Source organism: Gambusia affinis, linkage group LG02 (assembly GCF_019740435.1).
Source record: "Gambusia affinis linkage group LG02, SWU_Gaff_1.0, whole genome shotgun sequence".
Taxonomy (NCBI): Eukaryota; Metazoa; Chordata; class Actinopteri; order Cyprinodontiformes; family Poeciliidae; genus Gambusia; species Gambusia affinis.
Genome location: NC_057869.1, coordinates 10,055,591 through 10,077,155, shown reverse-complemented (window position 1 = coordinate 10,077,155; position 21,565 = coordinate 10,055,591). Strand labels below are relative to the sequence as shown.

Sequence of the window (21,565 nt, the reverse complement as noted above, 5' to 3'; positions counted from 1 at the left end):
TAAAAGCTGATATGATGCTGTGGATTCTGTTTGTTTATTTTTTATTACCTCCTCAGCAAAATTTGATAGGTTTATCACTTCTAAGTAAAAGAACAACAAGAAAATGAAATCTCTTTTTAGGCCCTTGCCGTTGTCAGCAAATCGATGATGCTCAACAGACAGGTCTTTGTTGTTGCCATTTTCCAGAGCCAAGATTGAACTGAATTGTTGCACCAATTTGGCAATGGTGACTAAAGTGCTGCTCCTTAGTCTTAGCCATTTATTTCTGTTTTCTTTTCATATCTTTGCTCCTGGTTGCATTGCTTTGTAATGTTAAATAAGGGACTCTGCAAAATTAGCTATGATCGGGATCCTTGTCACCATGCCAGTAAAATTAAATCAGTTAACTGAATGAAGTGGTGCACAAACTTGAACAGACAATGTATTTATTCAAGTTCATTTTGGAAGATGTGAAAGTCTGGAGAGTCTCCATCTATGATTGAAGCAAAGCATCCAAACCAATCCACATTTGGAGCATATTTTACTTGTCAACATCGTTCCTCCTTCCTGTCAGTGCAGAGGCTGCAGCTTGTGTCATTTCCTCTGGCTCTGGGAAAGATGCTTTACTGTAGGGACAGGTACGATAAACCACACTGCTCATTGGGGAACATTATGGATGTTGACATTGGTTATTCCTGTAAAGTTGAAAACTGTGGCTAACTGCAGCACATATGAAACTCTTAATTATTATAGAAAGGTGTTTAAATTTTCAATGACTAGAGGTGAGGTTTCTTTGCCCTCATTACCAGAGCAGATTGCCCCGTCGCATTGTGTCCAGTCAGCTAGCCAGCAACCACTCTAGCTCTGACTAATGTGATCAGTTTAAGACATTTGATTGAACAATTAGTGGTATAATTGTGAGCTCTACTTGTTGTTTATAACACAGAAAAGTCCAAACTGATTTTTCAGTCTTATTAGCCTACTTGTGCAACTAATCTGAAACCCTAAGCAACTCTGCTTAAATGAAATCTTGGTGCTTGCTCTCTGTTGGATATTACTGATTCACTTAATGTTTGTGTATCATCCAAAACAGTATAATTGTGTTAGTCTGGCTGAAACCCTGCTCTTAAAATGCAGAAAAAGTTCAGTTCAAACACGCCTAATTGCTGTGAGCCTGAAACAATCTCAGATACGAGCTTTGAAATGGTTCTAACAGAACAAGTTGTTAGAAAGTTACAGCAGGGCAGCGATATTTTCTTGTAAACGCATGTAGAAAATGTACAGAGGAGGTAAAGTTGTGCAATTTCTCATTTAACATATTAGGTTATTTTTGTTACATAAAAAAGCTTGAAATTTATGGACAATTTAAAATCTTACATTTTTGTAAAGCTTTGAAATATAAAACTGTGGAAGATTTAGCATGTTTGTGTGTGTATATTCTCTGCCAATTGCCTTTAAAATTATTCCCTTTAGTAGTGGCTGGAAGGCCTCTTGGGATATGTTACTGTGAGGGTTTTGGTTTTTCAACTACTTTTTTTATGGTTCTTGTTGCCTTTTTTCACAGTATTCAGAAGAGACAAATCTGATTTCATTCTGTGTGTTCCCTTGTTAACTTGTGTTTTCTAAAAAGGTTCCAAAACAGAAGTATTTAAAGCTTAAAGGGATTAAGGATGGCTTCATTGAGCCTTTTTGTTACCTGCTAAAACTCCTTGAGCCTGTGAGAACCACAGACATGTCTTGATGAAAAGCAATTTTCCTTTAAGTAACTTATTAATTCTATGTGCTTCCTTTGTCTTCAATTGAAATTGACTAACTTTGCGTCTTCACTCAGAAGAGTGTGACCTGGTAGTATTTGTATACGGTGCATTTATTCATCAGACATGGATACCGTTTTTGAGTTGATCAAACTATGAATTGGCTAGTTCTGGTGACCGGCTTATTTCTCTCTGAAACCTTGATTTTAGCCAGTGATGCTGTTAGTCAAGAAGAAAAGGCCCAATCATAACAATTTAAAATAGTTTTGTGGACTATAAACCAGTGTGCTTCTTGCCTAGTTCTCCCTTAAAAATGAAATTTTAGCTCAAGGGACTTCCTGGTAAAATAAGGTGGTTGATTTTCTTCTTCTCCTTAATATATTTAAAGCGAAATACAAACCAAATTAAAGGGAATATCGGAGGTATAGATTACTCTTTATCTAATGAACGTTCGTGGGTTCAGTGTCCTGTAGTTATTTTATACTACAATTTTCATTTACGTCTTAACATTATTCATGTTTACATTAATCCTTGTTTTATGTAGCTTGTAATGATGATTTCCATCCATCAGTTTAAGCCAAGGCCACTTCTTTGAGTTTTTGTGTGGGGAAAAAAAAGAATATAGATTTTACTAGTTATTTTTGCTTTAACTACATCTTCAGATCCATATTATCGTTGTTTAGATGAGGCAGTGATTAACATCTTCTATTGAAAAAAAGGGTAAATGTGCTTTTGGTCTCAAATGTTTCACCGTTTGTTTTTCAGCTGTGAAGATCAGCAGAAACCCTCAGACTGCATTTACCTCAGCAAAAAGGTAGGAAGCGGTTAATAATGACACATGTTAGATGAGAATGTTACTGGAGCTGGATAAACTTGGAAATGTCACTCCAGATGGTCTACAGGCTCATGGATGCAGAGTTTCTACAGACATGTGATTGCTGAACAGAAGTGTGAAATTTCACATATACATACCTAAAATAAAGCACTTCCCTGAAAAGTTTGGTCATTAAGATTGCAATAATCATCATGGCTGGCACAACCTCTTTTACCGATATGTACTGTTAACAGTAATTGCTGTTATCGGTGCTGTCTTAACTTGCAGGATGAGTGTTGGCCGAGGAAATCATATGACTGTGCCATGTGGTACATGTTTCTTCTGGAAAGTCTAATGTAAATATGGACAAGTTTACAGGTGCTATATGGATATTCATCATTAAAGGGTTTGGGATTTTACATTCTGCAAGCTGTCTGTGTTTCACAGTTTGGTACATTTGACCAAAGTTTTCACAGGCTGGATGATGCGGAAAATTTGGACATGTTGCTCCTCACCCATCTACTGCTGCACACTGCTATTCAGCTGGCTGAGAAAAGACTACTACACTTGCTTCATTCTTACTATAATGGCAAAATTGATCAGTTTCAGAGCATTTCTAAACCGGAAAAACAAAAGTTATCATTGGGTGAAAATAAAAGGAGCACCACCCAACACTTTTATTGTAATTTCCCACAGAAAGAGAGTTAAGAGTTTATGGCATTAAAAATATGTATGCAATTAAAATTAATTACTGAAACTAATTGGTCTTTAGCTGCATTTCTCAAGAGGAAACAAGTAAAGATGAGCATATTTTATCAGTGCAGATGCGATCTTGTCTGTAAGATACTATAATAATTGTTAAAAACAAATGAAGGCCAATGGCTTTCCTATTAATTATGAATATGCCACTGTTTAGAAATCTGTCTGACAACAATGTTGCTTTTCAAGCTGACTCGATGAGCTGGTTTTCAGAGGGCAATTAGTTGGAAACATCTGGTGCCCAGCTTCTCTGTTTCCACGCTCCACTCCACAAATGACTTTACAGTCACTCTGTTTTAGTTTTGCAGCAATTAATGAGCTCGGATGTTTATTTGCCTCATGCTGCGCTTCAGCAAACAGCTACATCTCAACTTAACTGTGCGTGCTTGAAGTCCTAAATCGACGTGATATGACTGCAGGTCAGAAAGTGGTCTTTGCAGAAAAGTTAGAATGTAAATGATGATTTAATACATATCTTTGTGGACCTGCTATCAAGGGTTAACTTTCTGCTCTGCCACAATTCATGTTAGTTTTCTCTGCATTTAATACTTAATCTTATGTGTTAAATGATGAACTGTGTTAGTTCAGTCACAGCTTTCACCATATGTTCCTCATCCATCCAGTTGACGGTCAGGTCCAGTTTCTCACATTAATCCCGATAAACCTTTCAGAGATACTGTGCCTGTTTTAGTCCAAGACAGTTAACAGTGGTACATTTTTGCGTTCTTAGTGTGAGTGTTTCATTATGACATCATTCAGGGTATAACAGTTTACACACTCCATCTTCGAAGGTTTCCAGCTTGATGGCTGAGGTGTATTCCTCTGGGCGACAACTCAAACTCAGAAGAGGTCTGTTTTGGGTCACATATTTCATCTTTGTTAAAAACTATTTTCAACTTGTAACAGAGCTTTAAGATTTCCAGAAACATGACTAAGGATATACTTGTGTTGAAATACATCATGGTTGTTTTTTCATGCAGTTGATGAGAGACTTTGCTCACTGTAGTGACTGTACAGGCAAGCTCACATCCGACTCTGACCAGATGTTTTGGAAGTATTGAGTCATTGAGCGGCATCATTTAGCGGCACGACCAGATGTGTAGATCTGAGCAGCGCTGAGCTCAGTAATGACTGAGATGACGTCACGGTTAGCAGAAACCTGCCTGTTTGTGGAATGTCACCAATTTTTTAAAGAAAGTTTCCACTGCGCATACAGGATGACATCCAGTATGGTACAAATGTGTCATTATTCCTGAGCGAGACTGTGACGTCGTGTTTAGTATCAGTGGACCCACAGGATGATGAGGTGCTTCATCAGAGGCAGATCTCTGCGGTTTTTACTCAGTCTGGAAAAATGACTGGCCCCTGGCCAGTTGCTGCAACTCTTTCATGATTTCACAGCAGTTTTTTTCCTCGACAAGGCATTTACTGGTAAAGCTTTGTCATGACTCCTGATGGGGGATCACTGAAGCATTCGCCACCTGTTTTTGTTCAAGGCAGAATAGCTGTATTTTATGGAAGGTTGGGAACCAAGCTGGGGTGCGGCTTGATTGGTCCTCTTGTTCTGCTATAGCTCTAAGGTGTGTATATACATCTTGATTTTACTGAAATTTAAAAAAAAAATGTTTTTATCAAATATAGGTTGGAAAAAAATACTCTGGTTCTGTTATTGGACCCCAGTCTTTTGCTGTAAGCTGTCTCTGCATTATAGTATTTTTGTGTGTTTCACTGGCTTTATTTACAATTAAATAAAGGCAATGAATACACTAAGGCTGTGTGTTTTGGGTCTTTTTAATCAATTTTTATCTTTTTAAATGGATCAAAATTATTAAGTAGTGAACATGCTAGGTAATTGGTCTATCATATATTTTTGCATGCGTTTGTGTATCAAAATCAAAATAAATGACATGCACATAATGGTCCACTCCTGGTCCTCGAGGGCCGGTGTCCTGCAACTTTTCAGGTTCAGTGGTATATAAACAGTCTTAATGCTAATTTGCTAAAATAAGGAGAAAATATATTCAGCTTCTCTGCACTTCAAACGTTTGGAATGCCGAGGTGAGGAAATGCTCCATCTTTACGCGTTTGTGCAGCACTAAGGTAAAATTTGTAGCTGTACTGTCTCTATAGGGTGTATGTTATATGTCTAAGCTGCAACAATTGCCCAAATATCAGTGGTGACTGAGCAACCTTAGTTGGACATCAAATTTTACTACATTATCAAATGCATATTAAGATGATTTTGAAGCATTATTTCCAAGGTTTCTATGTAGTCTTGAAAAATCTTGCGAAAGATTTACACAAATGAAAAGAGAAATTTGAAGAAACTTTGTACTTAATTGGAGCCATGCTATTGAAACACTGGACAGCTTACTGTATTGTGATGGACAAACTTTCAGCATTGATTCAGAATAAACTCTGAATTCACTTATATTTGCTGGTTTCTACATTCATTCATGGAACAGCATAACCACAGAAATCATTTGGTTGGTTTGTGCAGCTTATTTTTGAGCTGGACTATTATTTCATTCAAGTATTTTAAGAAAGGTTACTCGACTTACACCCTCTTTTCTGATTGGTTGTGTGTAGAAGTTTGGCTGCTTATTCCAGGAAGTGATATTTGTGTGGATGACTAAGCTCTTGGAGCTGGTTGAAGGTTTGCACTTGGAAAGTGTTTGTCCCCAAGCACTCTGTGTGTGTGCGTGCGGGTGCGTGTGTAGGTGTGTGTGAGTGTGCACACACGCACACGTCTTATGGTGATGTTGCTGCACAGATAACATCATGTTTTGACAGTCTCTTTGCCAGAGGCAGCAGCTAATAACCAGTGTAGAGCAGGGAGATTGAACTGAGGTGGTGATGTTAATTTTATGTGTTGGGAAAATTCCCTCATAAAAATTCAACTTTTTTGCTGTTCTGTTTCCTAGGCTGCTACCATTCACCTTATGAGTTGTTTATGATATTTTACTTGTCATTGATTCCTTTTACTGTTTAGTTGAGTCATCAGCATCTGTGCATGTGCAAAATTGTCAGATATATCAGAATGATTAGTAAGACATGGACCATCATTCTGTCTCAAGAGCAGGGATGGATCTATAAGCAGGGTTTGTGGGCTGAATGCAGCTAAGATCATTTCACAGATGACTCCTGCAAATCTTGTGTAATTTGACATTTTAATCCATAAATAAATGCAGCAGCAGACACCGTTTGATCGCTATTGTTTTCTCATTCGGCTGTCCTGGTGAAAAACACCAGATATTAGTGTGTTACCATGGTGATCTGTGGCTGAAGACATCATTTAGTCACTAAAAAGAAGGTGCAAACTGATTCTCTGTTTTGGAGAAAACTACAGCCTTCAAGGGGGCAATAATATGGGACTAAGTGGCTGCTGTGTTGCAACGTTAACACAATTTTTTTATTTATTTATTTATTTTTTTTTACATAGTTGTTATATTTAATGGAGACAATACATTTAATCATCCACTTTTGATTAATCTTCTCCAGCAGTTCTGGCTCTAGTTTTCTTCATATTGAAACTTTAAAAAAAAGCAGGGTTTAGTATATCCCCATGTTTAATGTATGATATATTATGTTGAACTAGGCACTGTCAACAGGCTTTGCAGTGGACTAGTGGGACTGCTTTCTCCCTGCATGAAACCAGACACTTGCATTGAAGTTGCTGTTGACAGACGTGCATCACCTGCCTACTGCTGTCTTTCTCAGTCAAACAAGTATAAATGCAAAGCATACAAATTGTGCATATGCAAAAGATGCACATGTAGGCCAAAACTACTCAGCCTGTTACTTGACTCCTCTGGCCATGCTAATAATGACGCAAAACGTCTTTATTTCTTTGTTCCATGTCAGGTTTTTGCCTGCAAAGCTATAAATTCATCCCACCTGACTGTGACGTGTAATGATCATTTAAACTGAGCGGTGCAGTAAAAACCCAGGGTGAGGAGGGAACCTTATTTAGTGGTCAAGTTATTGGACAAGAATAAGATAATAATTAGATTGAAAAATTGGCCCTACTTCAGCCTGTGTCCAGATTGAGGCACCTGATGAAAATTAAGCAGGAGTCTGGTGTCACACCTTCCTCTGTTCCTCATCTTCCCTGTATTCCCCACAGTCTCCTCCTCCACTGCCACCACACAAAGTGTGCCAAATAGTGATGACCTCACTCTGAACCGTGCCAGATTGGTCTTGTGTGACTAAGACTGTGTGCTTTAGATTCATTTCACATTTTCCCAGTGAGCAGCCAGAGTATTGAATGCCTTGTTTGCACTGCATGAATACGATGAAAGCTAAATCAATAAATGCAATCATAGTTATCAACAGCCCAGGTTATTAAGAGGGATGTTTTGCTTGTTTTGGCTCTACATGTTAATGGTTGTGATTCATCATGGAAAATTACTTTTAACCTGTAGCATTATGACTATGTGTGAAGCTGTAGGGGGTCTTGAGAAAACGCAGATTAAATATATATTTGGTCTTATGAAAAGCCAGTAGGCGTTAGGAGCAACAGAGGAGGCCAACAACTTGTCAGCTGCAGAATTGGTGCTTTTATTGAGCTATACTCTCAATGCAATATTGATGATAAGAATTTGACCAGAAAAAATATTGAACTCCTAAATCCCTTGTAGCAGGGCCACATATATCTTCGTTCAATATGTTCAATAAAGCTGTATAATTAGAGACATATATTTTTCCTGGCTGATATTGATTTCCAGTTTATATGTCTGTTGATTTTTATTATAACAAAAAAGATATCCATGACACCCTGCAGGTTCCTTCAAACGGGTAGTATTTCTGATTCCAACTAAAACAGAAGAACTTCAAAACCACCTCTGTGTATGCATATCCCTCTAAACTTCTTTGAAGTGCATCAACGCACATGCTTTTGACTGGTGTATTTAAAGAACAAAAGTATTGTGAGTTGTTCATTTGAACATATTAATGTGTTTGAAAGATAAAATCTTTTTTCTCTTTTAATATTGGAATTAGTAGCCGGCGCTAATTAAGTTTGTATATCTCAGGCTGTTCTGTTAAACATCAGACTAAATAATGAGTCAGGGTTCCCTTTCAGACAACAGTGTATTATATTATTTACAGTAAATGATGCTAAAAGCTTAAGAAAACAAATTTGGGAAAAAAGTTGTATAAATACATATTGATGACTGTTTAAAAATAAACTTCTGTAAGATATGAACTGATGCTGCTTCAGAATAATCTTTAGTGTTTTAAATAATTACAGAGGATTTAAAACTGTTAAACACAGATGTGATAAAAGTTTTGAACCTAAAGAACCTGTTCAATTTTACAAGCTCATTATTCAGTAGCAATGCACATAAAATAAATGCCATAAAACACACCAGGCTCCAGGAATTATCTATCCATTGTAATGAACTTCACATCAATTTTTTTTCCTGCTTCTGAGATTTTATAGGCAGTGATTTCATATTTGACATTTTCCTTTTAGAGTCTTTAATCATGAATCGCATCCTCTGAGAATGTATTTTAAAAATGCCATCACAGCACTAGTTTATTTTTAACTCCAGCAGAAATTTGTAAAAGAGGGAATGCCATTGCCATATGACGTGACTGAATTGTGGTTACGTGATATCATGTCTTACCAAGTAAGACTAAGTACTCCTGATTTTAAGAAAGAATTGGCAAACTTTTGACTTCAAAGGTTTGTGGTTGGCATCAGAAGGATTAATCAGAAGGATTAATAACTGTATCTGGTCATTTTTATTTCGAGGCTACCACCATGCTCTGTCGTTTATCTTTTTTGAATTTTGTATTGGATTAAAGGCCACGTTACTGTAATATGGCCTGGGCATTCCCACTGGGCTCCGTGCTGCTTCATTGATCTACTGAACAAAAGCTGCATGTTCCAATGCTCAGTCTTATTTTCCTTTCATCTCCTGAACCCTTTGTCTGCCTCTTTGGCTGAGCGTTTTCCTTAAATGAAACTGAATTGCTTATGTGTACACCATGACTAAATGTACCCTGCTTTCTTCTGACTCATTTTTTTTAATCCTCTGTGAACTCCCCTCCAAAACTGCTGTTGTGTGTACAGGTTCAGCAAATATTGTTTGCACTAAATAATCTCCAAAAATAAAACAACTCAGTCCAACAGGTTGCAAACATACAGACTCTGTAATGTTACAGTGTTTGGATAGAAGAAACGGAATGGTATTTTTAACAAGTAACAAACTAACTTGTCCTGGAGGACAAGGTTTCCGGTATACAGTATGTTACTATGGTGATGAACCCGGGGAAGAAGTGAACAGACTGTCCTGAACTGACCCTCGGTTTGTTGTGAGGGCTGCAGGTCTTGGTTATGGATTCAAAAACCACAATCATGACACACCTGAAGGTTGTAAATGTTGCAACACAGAGCTAGACCTCAAATTATAAATTATCCATGTGTGGCTTATAAGATTTGGAGGCAGTGTCTTTTACTTTAAAGATTTGCTGTTATTATGAATTAATTTTGACAGCCCCAGCAGGAAGCTGATATGTCATTGGGGTGTCATGGATATATTTTGTCTAAAGATTTGTGACATTAACATTTCCATGAATGGCATGTAAAATGATTTAATCCTGCAACAGATATTAGGATAAAAAGTTTCTTTTTCTCTCAAGAAAGATTGACAATGATACTGATCATAATTTTCTGATCAAATAAGATCTCAAGTTTGTGTTTGTTTTTTTAAAAGTTATCTGATTGTACTATAAGAACTGCAATATGAAGATCCATGAAAAGCTTTCTAGACTTCTTGTGGTGAGTGAGCTATAAATATTTATATTTGTAAATGAGGCAACAGTACACATCATGGTAATGAGAGAGCAAGCACTGTAGGATACAGTTAAACATTTTTTTTAAATCTAAGAAAACATGATTAAAGATTATTAATCTGTCATGGTTAGAACTCATACACATCAGTTTCTGTGTTGAGTAGAGTATGTAGATCCCTGCTTTAAAATTTTCAGAAATGTCCATGACAGATGGCAAAAAAGACAAAGTAACAACATCACAACTGTGCTGTACTCGGTTCAGTCTTCCTGTTTGCTGAAAGCCTGACTCTTTTGCAGGCTTGGAAAAAAAAACAAAAAAACACTGAAATGTCTTGACTTGACATAAATATACATTGAAAAAAATGCATCTATAATTACACAGTGGTAGTTGTTGAAGATAATTACATTGGTAAGGTTTTGAATGTTGCAGCTCATGGTTTCAGTTGAAGCCATGGTTGTAGAGGTTGTAGAGGTAACTCCAAGCTCTCCATCTAGATCTCATAAAGAAAATTTTGCCTCGACCACTAGTTCAAAAAGCCCTTATCTTGAATTTTTATATGGTATGCCAAAAAAGACCCCATTCAAGTATGAAACCCTTAAGCTAGGCTCTTATTCCTTTCTTGGAATTATACAAATGCTCATTTAGAGGAAAGTGAGAATAAAAGATTTCCCAGATTGAGGCCTCTAAGCTCAGCAATTTTCATTCAGAGACTTAAAAAAAGGATGAATACTTTGAACTGGTGTCCAAAACATGAGCACAAATGGCGATCGAAGCTTGTTGCAGAGCCAAAGATGCAGAGAAACAATCTTTCCTCTTACAGTCAAAATCTCTTGCACAATAGAGGAAGATGGCAATACGGACGTGGAATTGCTTTAGGGACAGATGGCAACCAGGTGAATGATTTCCCTGCTGGGATGAATAAAGTACTTCTATTCTATTCTATTCTATTCTATTCTTAGAACTAGAAGTGACTGCCCCTTAAAAAACCACATAATTGGAACTTGAATCATGTATTTTCAAGTTGAGCTCTCTCCATTAACTTTTAATGCATATATATATATATATATATATGTATATATATATATATATATACACTTCTTTTTGTGTGTTTAGTTACAGTAGCTGTAGTTTATATACTCCTAGGTAATGTAATCTATTCAAGTGCATCATATTTTATAAGCTCATCTTTTTTCTGGCATATTTATTGCCATTGATCAGATGGGAGCAGTCACTGCAGACAGGAAATATGGGAAAGATTGCAGAGACGTGACATGCAGTAAATGATTCTCTGGCAGCAAATCGAACTGAAGACCCGGTGCTTGATGCAATTTAAGGCCATGTGATTTCCACCCTAATTACTCTGCCATCAAGTGGCCCATCAGCTCATTTGTTGTAATTCTTTCTTTCCAATTGTTGCAAAGCAAACGTGTAGTCTTGGCTATGTTTGAAATTCCTGCAAAAAGCACAAAGATATAGAAAGCATGGTCCAACCTTTAGGTAATAAGTGAATAATTGTTTCTCTTTGATTTCTTTTAGCTATGAAGAAATGATATTAGTCATTGGATGTTCATTGGGTTTAGATCAATACTTTTACGATTGACCTCATGAAATTATGCCTTTACATATAGATTACCATTTTAGGTGACATATTTTTGTCTGACATTCTCCACAGACTCTTCCTCCTACAGGTGGCTCTGCTAGATCCTGTGATGGAGATGCTATAGGTTATTAAACAACTTACCAAAATTAGGACAGTGTTTCTGAAAATAAAATTAAATTAGGCTGAGCTGCTTATTGAATAACCGAAGACTCTCAGTACAAACAGCAGCATGTAATAGTGATTAAGGTCAATACATATGTGAGGTCAGTTAGATTCTTTCTTATTTCAGGTCAGATTTAATTCAAATTGAGATTATTATGGATGGATTTCTGTTCTGTATGTGAATAATTTTTTTAAGTATTGCTAATCTTATAAAAATATGTGACTCCTCTATAATAACATTCACGTTTCTGTGTGGACTCTGGGCTACTGTTGAATTTTATACTTATGCAGTATTACCTTTATTCTCAACCACAATGTGTCCGGCAGAAGTATCTCCTCACGTTTTGTGTTGGGTACATATGATACAAGGCTAAAAACACACCTTCAGAGCCTGGCAGAAGATCAAATTGACACAAATGTTCTTCTCTTGTTTTATCAGTAACTGGAACAAAATGTTAAGAGGAACACATTTAGTTTCAGGTTTTACTCCCAAATAATAAAAACAAAGTTAACTGGTATTAAGTTTGACAACCAAAGGAACTGTAACCCATAAAGTTTTGAGGCATAACTAAACTCCAGTGGTCTCAAACTGCAGTCCTTGATGGCCAAAATCTTGTAAGTTTTAGATATGAGCCTTTGTCCCTAAATGTCTAAGGGTTTTAGACACTTAAAGTAAGTTGCAAAACTGCCTCCAATCAAGCTTTACAGAACTCTTCTAATGAGCTAATATTGGAGCCTGGTGTACTGAAGCAGAGAGACATCTAGAAGTTACAGGACAGAAGCCCTTGAGGTCTGGAGTTTGAGACCACTTCTATATGCTATTTAGCACAAAGATTTCAGTTCTGTGTCTTCAACATAAAGTTGTATAGAGGATGCAAGCTCATTTAATACTTATGTGAACCTAGAGCATCTCTACATTTACAGTTCTATCTATTTTGAAACAACCATTTCCACTTTAATTAGCACCATCTTAAATTGGTTTATGTTGCTTGGTTAGTAATAGTCACATAGTCCTGCACAATGTTTTGAAGCTCAGAGATCTTCACAGTATAGCTGTATTAAAAATCTAATTGAAAATGACTGCTTAGATGTAATTTTTATTTTAGATGTATTTGAACTTTGATTTCTTATGGAAAATTTACTGCAGTTGGATTGACTTTGCCAACCCTCGATAAAGATCTTAATGAATAATATCCTTGGGAAACAAATACCAGTAGAAACCTTTTGATGGTAAAAAAGAAGAAAGAGAACAGTTAATTGTATTTGATATAATCACCCCGACATTTAACAATATTTTAATAACTTATATCTTGATTTCCGGTATCCCTTGACAAATATTTCTATGTATTTTCATCTAAAAAAGTTCCCCTAGTCCTCCAGGTGTGCATGTATTTGTCCATAAAGAACAAGAGGATATGCAGCAGCACATAGAATGAATGAATAAAGAACCTACAAGTATATATTTATACTAGAGGTATAAATATGTCATATTTCTGTTATCCTGGAATTTTGTTTCAACAAATCATCTTGAAAATAAGTGAGTCTATCTCAGCCAACATGTTAAGTGACATAGTGAAATGCTCTTGATTCCTTTATTAAATGTGATTATTTAAATTTTGGTGAAACCTGACATGTAAAAGCATATTTCAAGTCTTTGACAGACTCTTTTGTTGGCCTTACTGCACCTCATTAGACATTTTGTTACCCTTTACAGCTCTGTATTTGATTCAGGCTGCTGACTCAACTTGTGGATCTCATTGTAAAAGAGTGATTTTATTCACAGGTGATGGTGTTTTCATCAGAAATAATCCTTTTAGTTCAGATATAAATGCATACAAAAGGCAGTTTTAAGTGCTCTGGGAATCCCAGCTCTAGAGCAGAAGGGAAAATGTCAGTGCCGTGCATTTCTGTGTGCTATGTTGGTCTGATGCAGATGAAATAAGAGGCGGCATAGCTGGTGGAGATTAATTTAAATTTGGTAGAGGGAAGGAAACTTGTGTTTCTGCATTACAACGTGGGAGCATAGGATGCATAACTGGTTTAAAATTGATGTATGCCTGGTTGTTTGTGTGTGTGTTGAGGAAAATGTCATTACTTCCAGCTTAGGTGTTAGGGGGAGGTTTACACAAGCTTATCACTGTTGTTGAGGTTTTTAAGTTTGTTCAGCACAATGGAGGCCTGATGTTGTAAAGTGCAAATTGTGTGCAGCTGCTGAAGGGGGACGTCAGTGCTGTGTTTATAACAAGAAGGTTCCTGGATGTGAGTTTGTAAATGTATCCGTTTTGGGTCTACAGTGAGCTGGTAGCTTCTCTACTCTAAATGCCACCTTTTGCCCTTTGACTGCTGGTAATGGGCAGCAAGATTTGTATTGTACTTTCCGTATGAAAAAACTTTATTGCTTTGATGCCCTCAATTTTTTCTTTCGGGTCACAAATTGCCAACAATTTTTATTTTTACCCCTCCAGGGGGTCTTTTGTGGGCTCTAGTGTCCCCTATATGAAAGTAAGCTGGCAGGAAAGGGGGAAGCAGAGGGGAGGAAGACATGTGCCAAACATCGTCGGGTCCGGGAGTCAAACCCACGACAGCCACGTCGAGGACTCAAGGCCCCCAAACATGTCGTGCTATCCCCTACGCCACCACGGCACGCCCAAATTGCCAACAATTTAGTCAATTACATCATTATACAGCCTTCTTTTTTCCTTTACATCTTTTAGAGATTAATCTCAAAGTTTTATAGCTTTGCCACCTCCAGGGATGGTTACAGAATGAATTTGTAAATATGTTAGCCGCCTAATGAGTTGGCTTTAGCTGGCTTAGTTTATTGGGGGATTTAGAACAACATTTGATCTTAGAAAATGTCTTATCACAAGGAAGGAAAAATCAATGATAAGATGCTTTAGTGGTAATCTGCTTTTGATGGAGACTTTGTCTTGATGCGCAAGAGAGAGATTTTCTTTCAATTGTTTTTGTAATGGCTTTATTGGAGCTTCTTTTGCTCAATCAATCCTCAGATCTAGGAGTAGAAAATATCATGAAAGGCAAAAAAAAGCAGATGAAAGCTTTGCCTCATAGTCATGTTTAACTGAGGCAAACCAGTCATTGTTGTAAAAATATTTGTATGCTCTGAAGTAAAGTGTTATTTGCTAAGGAATCACATCTAAAGCTTCAGATTGGTTTAAGGGAAGAATAAATAAGCCATGGTGTGTAACATAACCAATTTCCATATAGAGCCGAAAGCTTAAGAGGATTATATTTGAACCAATTTCATTTATTGTTTTGACTGCCCCCCCTTCTTTTTTAATATAAAATGGTTGTTAGATTTACCTACTTCTGAAATTACTCTAAAAATTCCTCCCATTAATGTGTAAATACTCTGCTTATTTCAGTTGATACCAGAAATGTAGATCCTCCTGTCAAACTGCTCTGCAGATATTACAAATGTTTATTTCACTTGCTGGACTCCTGATTGTTGTTTAGAATTGATTTAGATTTAAATCAACTTGGAATGTATGTTTAAGCACATACAGACAACATTTCCAGGGGACAGTAGGCAAATTCAAATGTAATATTTTTCACAACATATAACGTCTTATTTTCAGTGTACATTTCTCTAGCTGGATTCTAAAGCATGTGTTTTTATTTCTGCCATGTAATCCTGTACAGATAAGCAGACGTCATCACATCACTGGGGGAACGTTTGTAATAGTAGCTAATGGCTAATTCCAAAGGAACATCATTAACATAAACTACTGTAAAGATCACCATCACTATTACCGATGGATCAGTCATTCTGCCAGTGATTGAAATGGATTGCTTGATCTGCTCTGACAGGGAAACCATAGGTGAAACAAAAAAACCTTATTTGTTAAATGCATTAAGTTGACATACATGTTCTAAAATGGATATTCTAAAAAACTGATTAGATGCGTAAAACTCAGATCCTAATCAGTATAAAATAAGTATACAAATAAAAAAATATATACACCATGTTCAAAATTATTATGCAAGTGATATTTTCTCAGATTTTCTTAAATGGTCCATGCAAATGATGGTCATGAACTATTACAGTATAAATCAAATTTTACTGAACAAAGCTCCCCATGAGAACAGTATATTTTTCAAAAATAAAAAAAACTCAAAATGCACTGTTCCAAATTATTATGCACAGCAGATTTTCTAAACATTTTATGGATTATAAAGAACTGCATTTTTTTTTAATGTGCAGCATTAACTGGTCACATGTATTAACATCAAAAGCTATTTCAATCAAAAACATCTTAACAAACCAAGTTGCATGTCTTTGATATCATCTGCACAATTCTTGCATCCATTAAACTTGTGAGTTTGTGGAAAGTTTCTGCTTGAATTTCTTTGCAGGATGTCAGAATACCCTCCCAGAGCTGCTGTTTTGATATGAACTGCATTCTACCCTCAGATCTTCTGCTTGAGGAAACTCCAAAGGTTCTCAATAGGGTTGAGGTTAGAGGAGGAGGTGACCACACCATGAGTTTCTCCCCTTTTATGCCCACTATCTGATGATTTTCATCAGCAGAGAGATCCTTTCTCTTTCTCATATTGCTTGAAACCTGTGGCCTGCTTAATAATGTGGAACATCCTTCTTAAGTAGATTTCCTTTAATTGAGCTCACTAGACAAACTAATCAACCCAACTCTCTGAAATTAATTATAGTGATTCAAAGAGCCCTGACACACAATATCATCTATAAATTTAATAGCACAACAAAAAATTTAATCTTTGACACTTTAGTCCAATTTGCATAATAATTTGGAACACGATGTAGTTGGAAATTGGCTTATGGGACCAACTGCTACTTTTCTAACTTCCTATGGCACTTCTGTCACTAGGTTGAATGTAAATGAAGACGCCAAAACTTCATAGATTTAGTTAATCTGGAACCCTGTTGTCCTTCCTTGCAGTCTGACATCTTTCCTTCATGCATCAGCAAAGGGAAGTCAGTCCAACTTGACATCATTTTAAGACCAAAAGTAAAGTAACTTTGACACCGTATAGCTGTAATGCTGCTTACTGTCAGTAAAAATTGTAATGATCCTTTTCACCTCTTATGGTTGGATTTACCTAACTCTTATGTAGAATTACTGTTGAATTGGGTTGTCTACACAATGTGTTGATCTATTCATTGCCTCATTATAATAACTTATTAATAATTTTGATTTGCATCACTGAAAGTTATAGGTAGAACCAGTGGGTTCTAGTTAGAACCCACTGGTTCTGTATGTTTATTTCTTAAACATACAGTACATGGATTGGTCTGTTTTATTCTTTTCTGATTTGCACACATGGATGATTGGATGATATTTGCAGTAAAGGGTTTCCATTGATAAAATTCTCAAGAGGAAAATACCTAACAGGTAAATGAGCTGTTTTTATGTTTGAGCCTATTGATGGGGCATCAATAAGCCGTTAACTGCTTTATCGCCCTCCTCTTTATTCTGCTGTCATTGCTTTGTGTCTGTATGTTCTCCAGCTGTTTGCCTCCTGTAGGCTTATGCTGCAGCTATTGCACTGAAAGGAAAGGAGAATTAATTATAGATACAACTCTATTACACCTTGTTTACAGAAGAAAAAAAATACAGAGGAGAAAGCAGACAATTCAGCTGCTAGTAAGTAGCCAAATCAATTCAGCTTTGTGGAGAAACAATATATGATAAGGGACAAATATTTCTACCAATGAACTGCACTTACCCTCTGACAATTTTGACATGGTCAATGTTCTAGTGTTTTCTACAAAGAGATTTGTTTAGTTAGATTAAAAGTGTCAAAGCAAATCATCACAAGGATTACGGTTATTACAGGTGTTAGAATAATGTGATAGGGAAGCAATCGATTCTTGTATTAAGGTGGCAGCCAAAGTCTTGTGCACCCAGAGGTAAAATCTATTGTAAACATAAATAATTCGAAGGATTTACTTGAAATCTGAGTAGGAAATTTCACAATTTTATTTCTGTCTCCACAAGATAAAAATGACAAAATACGTACAGAGCGCGTCATAAAGGCTTGTTTGTCCGGCTCATTCTAACAAGGTCCATTTCAGAGTTCAGGGCGTGTCAGAGACGTCATGTTGGGGAATTTTTACTGTTGGCTGCTTGCAGGCGCTGTTGGCAGCTACAGTTCAGAGAAGTTCCTCTTCGCCTGTAGCTTAAGAATTTGCAACAGTTGGCTTGTGAACGCTCAAATCAGACTCGACACCTTTACTTCAGCCCTATTAAGAACTTCCATCTCCTCAAGTGCTGAGTGCTTCTACATTTTTCACTTACCAAATTATGAATGATGAACTGATCTTTCTTAAAATCATGTAAATCGTTCAGTCTTTTGCCAACAAGCCAAATGTGTTAGAAGTAATGCCTTGTTGTGTTTGCTGGTGTCGGCCGCAGCAGCAGATACGTGTGAACATGGCCAGCCGCTCAAACACCTTCCCTCCTGTGTGTGAACAGATCTCACATAGGAACCAGATTCTGAGTGTCTGGGTCAGGGTCATGAACAAACGGACCAGAGGAGAGGCCCCATACGAACGTCAGCCGTGATCTGACCTGACCTCTGACCTCCCTGTCTCACAGCGGCTCTCTGTTCCCGGTGGTGTCTCACAGGATGTCCTCTGTTGGAGATGGCACAATCCTCTTTTGTTGCCCTTTCTCCATTTAGATTGTCATCATAGCAGCTCTAAGTTTAAATATACTAACTAAATAATTTAATTTAATTTAAACTTTGTTTAAGCAAGATATTAAGAAAAAGGCTGAAGAGAAATATCTCCAATTTTCTAGTTACTTTGCAGAGTTTGCTGCTTTACCATCTCCGATTATTGAGTCGTTTTTTTGTCCCTACAGGGACCAGATGGGCCATCTCCTGAAAGTGATAAATTTGTTGTCGGCTCCTTTATCTTATGAAGCATAACAATGGGCCCTCTGTGCACAAATTAGCACTTTCTCCACTTTCATAAAGTTTAATTGTTTATGACGGTGGAAGTGAGGGACATTGTTAGAGCTTCTGTTCAGTAGATGGCCCAAATTGTTGCAAATAAAATAAGGCTATGTTTTCTAGTAGAAAAAGAAGAAATCCAGCTTTTTAGTTGTTCAAACTTTGAAAGCACTTTTTAGATAATGGTTCATCTATGAAAAGTCTAGATAATTTGCTTTAGTTGGTAAGTTTGCCTGTCTAATAAGCTCCACTTCATCAGTATTGTTCGTCTTCCTTATGCCCAGGTGTAGCTGCAGTACCTTCCCACACTGCCAGTCAAGATGGTGGTGTTGTCGCTCAAAATCTGCGTGCGACAATGCAACGTTGTGAAGACGATGCAGTTTGAGCCCTCCACAGCTGTTTATGATGCCTGCAGGATTATCAGAGAGAGGGTCCCCGAGGCTCAGACTGGACAGGGTGAGCCTCTCAACAACACTGGAATCTGCAGCATCAGCTAAGAAACGACAAAACTCTGGAGAGTTCAAAAATGGAAAAAATTGCCAATATTTATGCATTGCCTTGCAAAAGTATTCCTATCTTCTTCCACATTTGCATGTCATGTTGCAACAAATTTTTGTTTTTATTGTTTAGATTGATATTTTTTTATATGACAGCAAAACACAAAATGGTGCATGATTGTAGGAATAAAAGGGTGCATTGTGTCCAAAAATCAGCTGCAGTTACAGCTTTAAATCAGGACACCTGTTTTCACCATCCTCCACATGGCTTGTTACAACCTTTAAATGTACATTTTTAAGGGTTTCCTTCAACAAAAAAATGCATGTCTACTAAATGCTCTTCTTCAAAGACCAGAGTTTTAGAGCGCATGGCCTGTAGTTTTCTACTCTAGATGGTTAATTACTAATAAGATGACATATGAAGGCAATTGGCTGAACTGGATTTTATTTAGTGGTGTGAAAATAAAGAGGACTGAATTTAAATGCAGATATTGTTTTTCTTTGGTAAGAACTTTCACAAACTGTTACTTTCTTTCTATTACACAGTTATGCGAACACCACGGTGACATTTGTGAGAAGAGTTAAGGGGATGTGAATACTTTTGGAAGTTTTTGTAAAAATATTCTTTTTGATATTTTTAGGAATACTGATTTTTTATTTTATTTTATTTTTTTTTAATACGGCATAATTTACAGATATTTTTTAATTTCTTCCTTTTACTAAGTATAATCTAATTCTATATTTGCACAATGTTTTTTACATTGTACAATAGATAAACAGTTGTGCCTTTTATGAGTTCAACTATAAAATCTGAAATTCTTTCCACAACATCCTGGACCACATGTTGGAGCCTCATCAATCTTAGCTTTTAATTTATTTTTTGTGTCATGTCAGACTTATTTGTTCCACATGGCTCCACTGAAGTCATCATTCACTCCTTTATGTTTGCAGATGTTTTAGACTTGGGATTTTTGTTCCAATAAACTTTTAATATAGAAATTCCTTGAAAATGCCATTATCTTCTCTAAACCTGAGCAAGTGTTGCGCCTGACGATGACCTTTATTTTCTGTGCTCAAGATGTTTTCTGATGATCTTTCTTTTCGATAAACATCATCTAAACCTTTGATGTTTATCTTCACTGCTTTAGCCTCAGATTACGGCCTCTTCCTGTCTGATGAAGACCCCCGGAAAGGGATCTGGTTGGAGTCTGGAAGGACACTGGACTATTACATGCTCCGTAACGGGGTAAACGCATCCGTCCGTTTAACCCGCAGCCACATGGAGCGAAGCTGCAATCACGGCTTGAACGTTTGCTTTGAACATAGAGTAAAGCTTAAGGGAACTCTTACATGAAAATTATGAGACCACAAAGACACACACTAGGCACACACAGTTACCTTGGTACCTTTGTGCGAGTCACACACCAGACATGGATGTGTGAATAACGTAGACAAACTCATCAGCAGTCTGTCAGTTAATGCCTGGCTGTAGCTGTGCCACTCTTAAATTGGTTCCCCTCTTCAAATTCACCTAAGGCAGCCCAGGTAGGAGGCATGACTGTGACCATTTATTGTGAACCAAATCTCAGCCCATTGTTGTAACTCGAAGTGGAGCGGCAGGCCGTGATAGACAGCCGTTAAATAAGGTTTTCAGGCTTCTGTTCTGCGACCTGGCTGCAAATGATCATTTCCTCAGCGGAAACTTTCGATTTGTGTCTCCGTTTCTCTCCTTCTGAAGTGAAACATACAAATTCACCTCCTCTAGTTTTGATTATCATTTTAACTATGTTTTCCCTCTCGTGTTTGAGCAGGATATTCTTGAATACAAGAAGAAGCAGAGGCCCCAGAAAATCAAAATGTTGGATGGAGCCGTTAAAACAATCATGGTGGATGACTCAAAAACAGTGGGCGAGCTGCTTGTGACTATTTGCAGCAGAATAGGTACATCGTAATCATCCGATCTGCATTCTTTCTCCTTTTTTTACCTTCAGCAAAATGTACTTTAAAATTAGAAATTGCAGTCGAACTGCATTGATTTTGCTCGGAGTAGAAACTAGTCCAAACTGTTTTTATTGCTTTTGTTGGTGCAGCTTTGTTGCACATCCATAATATAAAATATATATCTGTGGCTTGCCCCCACACTCATGCTTATGTAGTTTTCAGGTGTAAATGCTGCAATTATCAAATGTGAAATAAAAAAAAAAAAATTAAAATAATTTAATTTTTTATTCCCTTTTCTTAACC

At 37.0% G+C, this 21,565-nt stretch overlaps 1 protein-coding gene across 4 annotated transcripts in view; it reads left to right on the top strand.

The window, feature by feature from the left end:
- Positions 1–21,565, top strand: part of tln2a (talin 2a) — a 79,184-nt gene that overhangs the window by 20,033 nt on the left and 37,586 nt on the right. For 3 of the 4 annotated variants that reach the window (XM_044139944.1, XM_044139917.1, XM_044139927.1), the window contains exons 2-5: positions 2,499–2,547; positions 19,109–19,280; positions 20,470–20,567; positions 21,133–21,262. In XM_044139944.1, the coding sequence (XP_043995879.1) occupies positions 19,145–19,280; positions 20,470–20,567; positions 21,133–21,262 (364 nt within the window). In that variant the 5' untranslated portion in view covers positions 2,499–2,547; positions 19,109–19,144. The remainder of the gene's footprint in view (positions 1–2,498; positions 2,548–19,108; positions 19,281–20,469; positions 20,568–21,132; positions 21,263–21,565) is intronic. The other variant, XM_044139935.1, reaches the window with a different exon arrangement.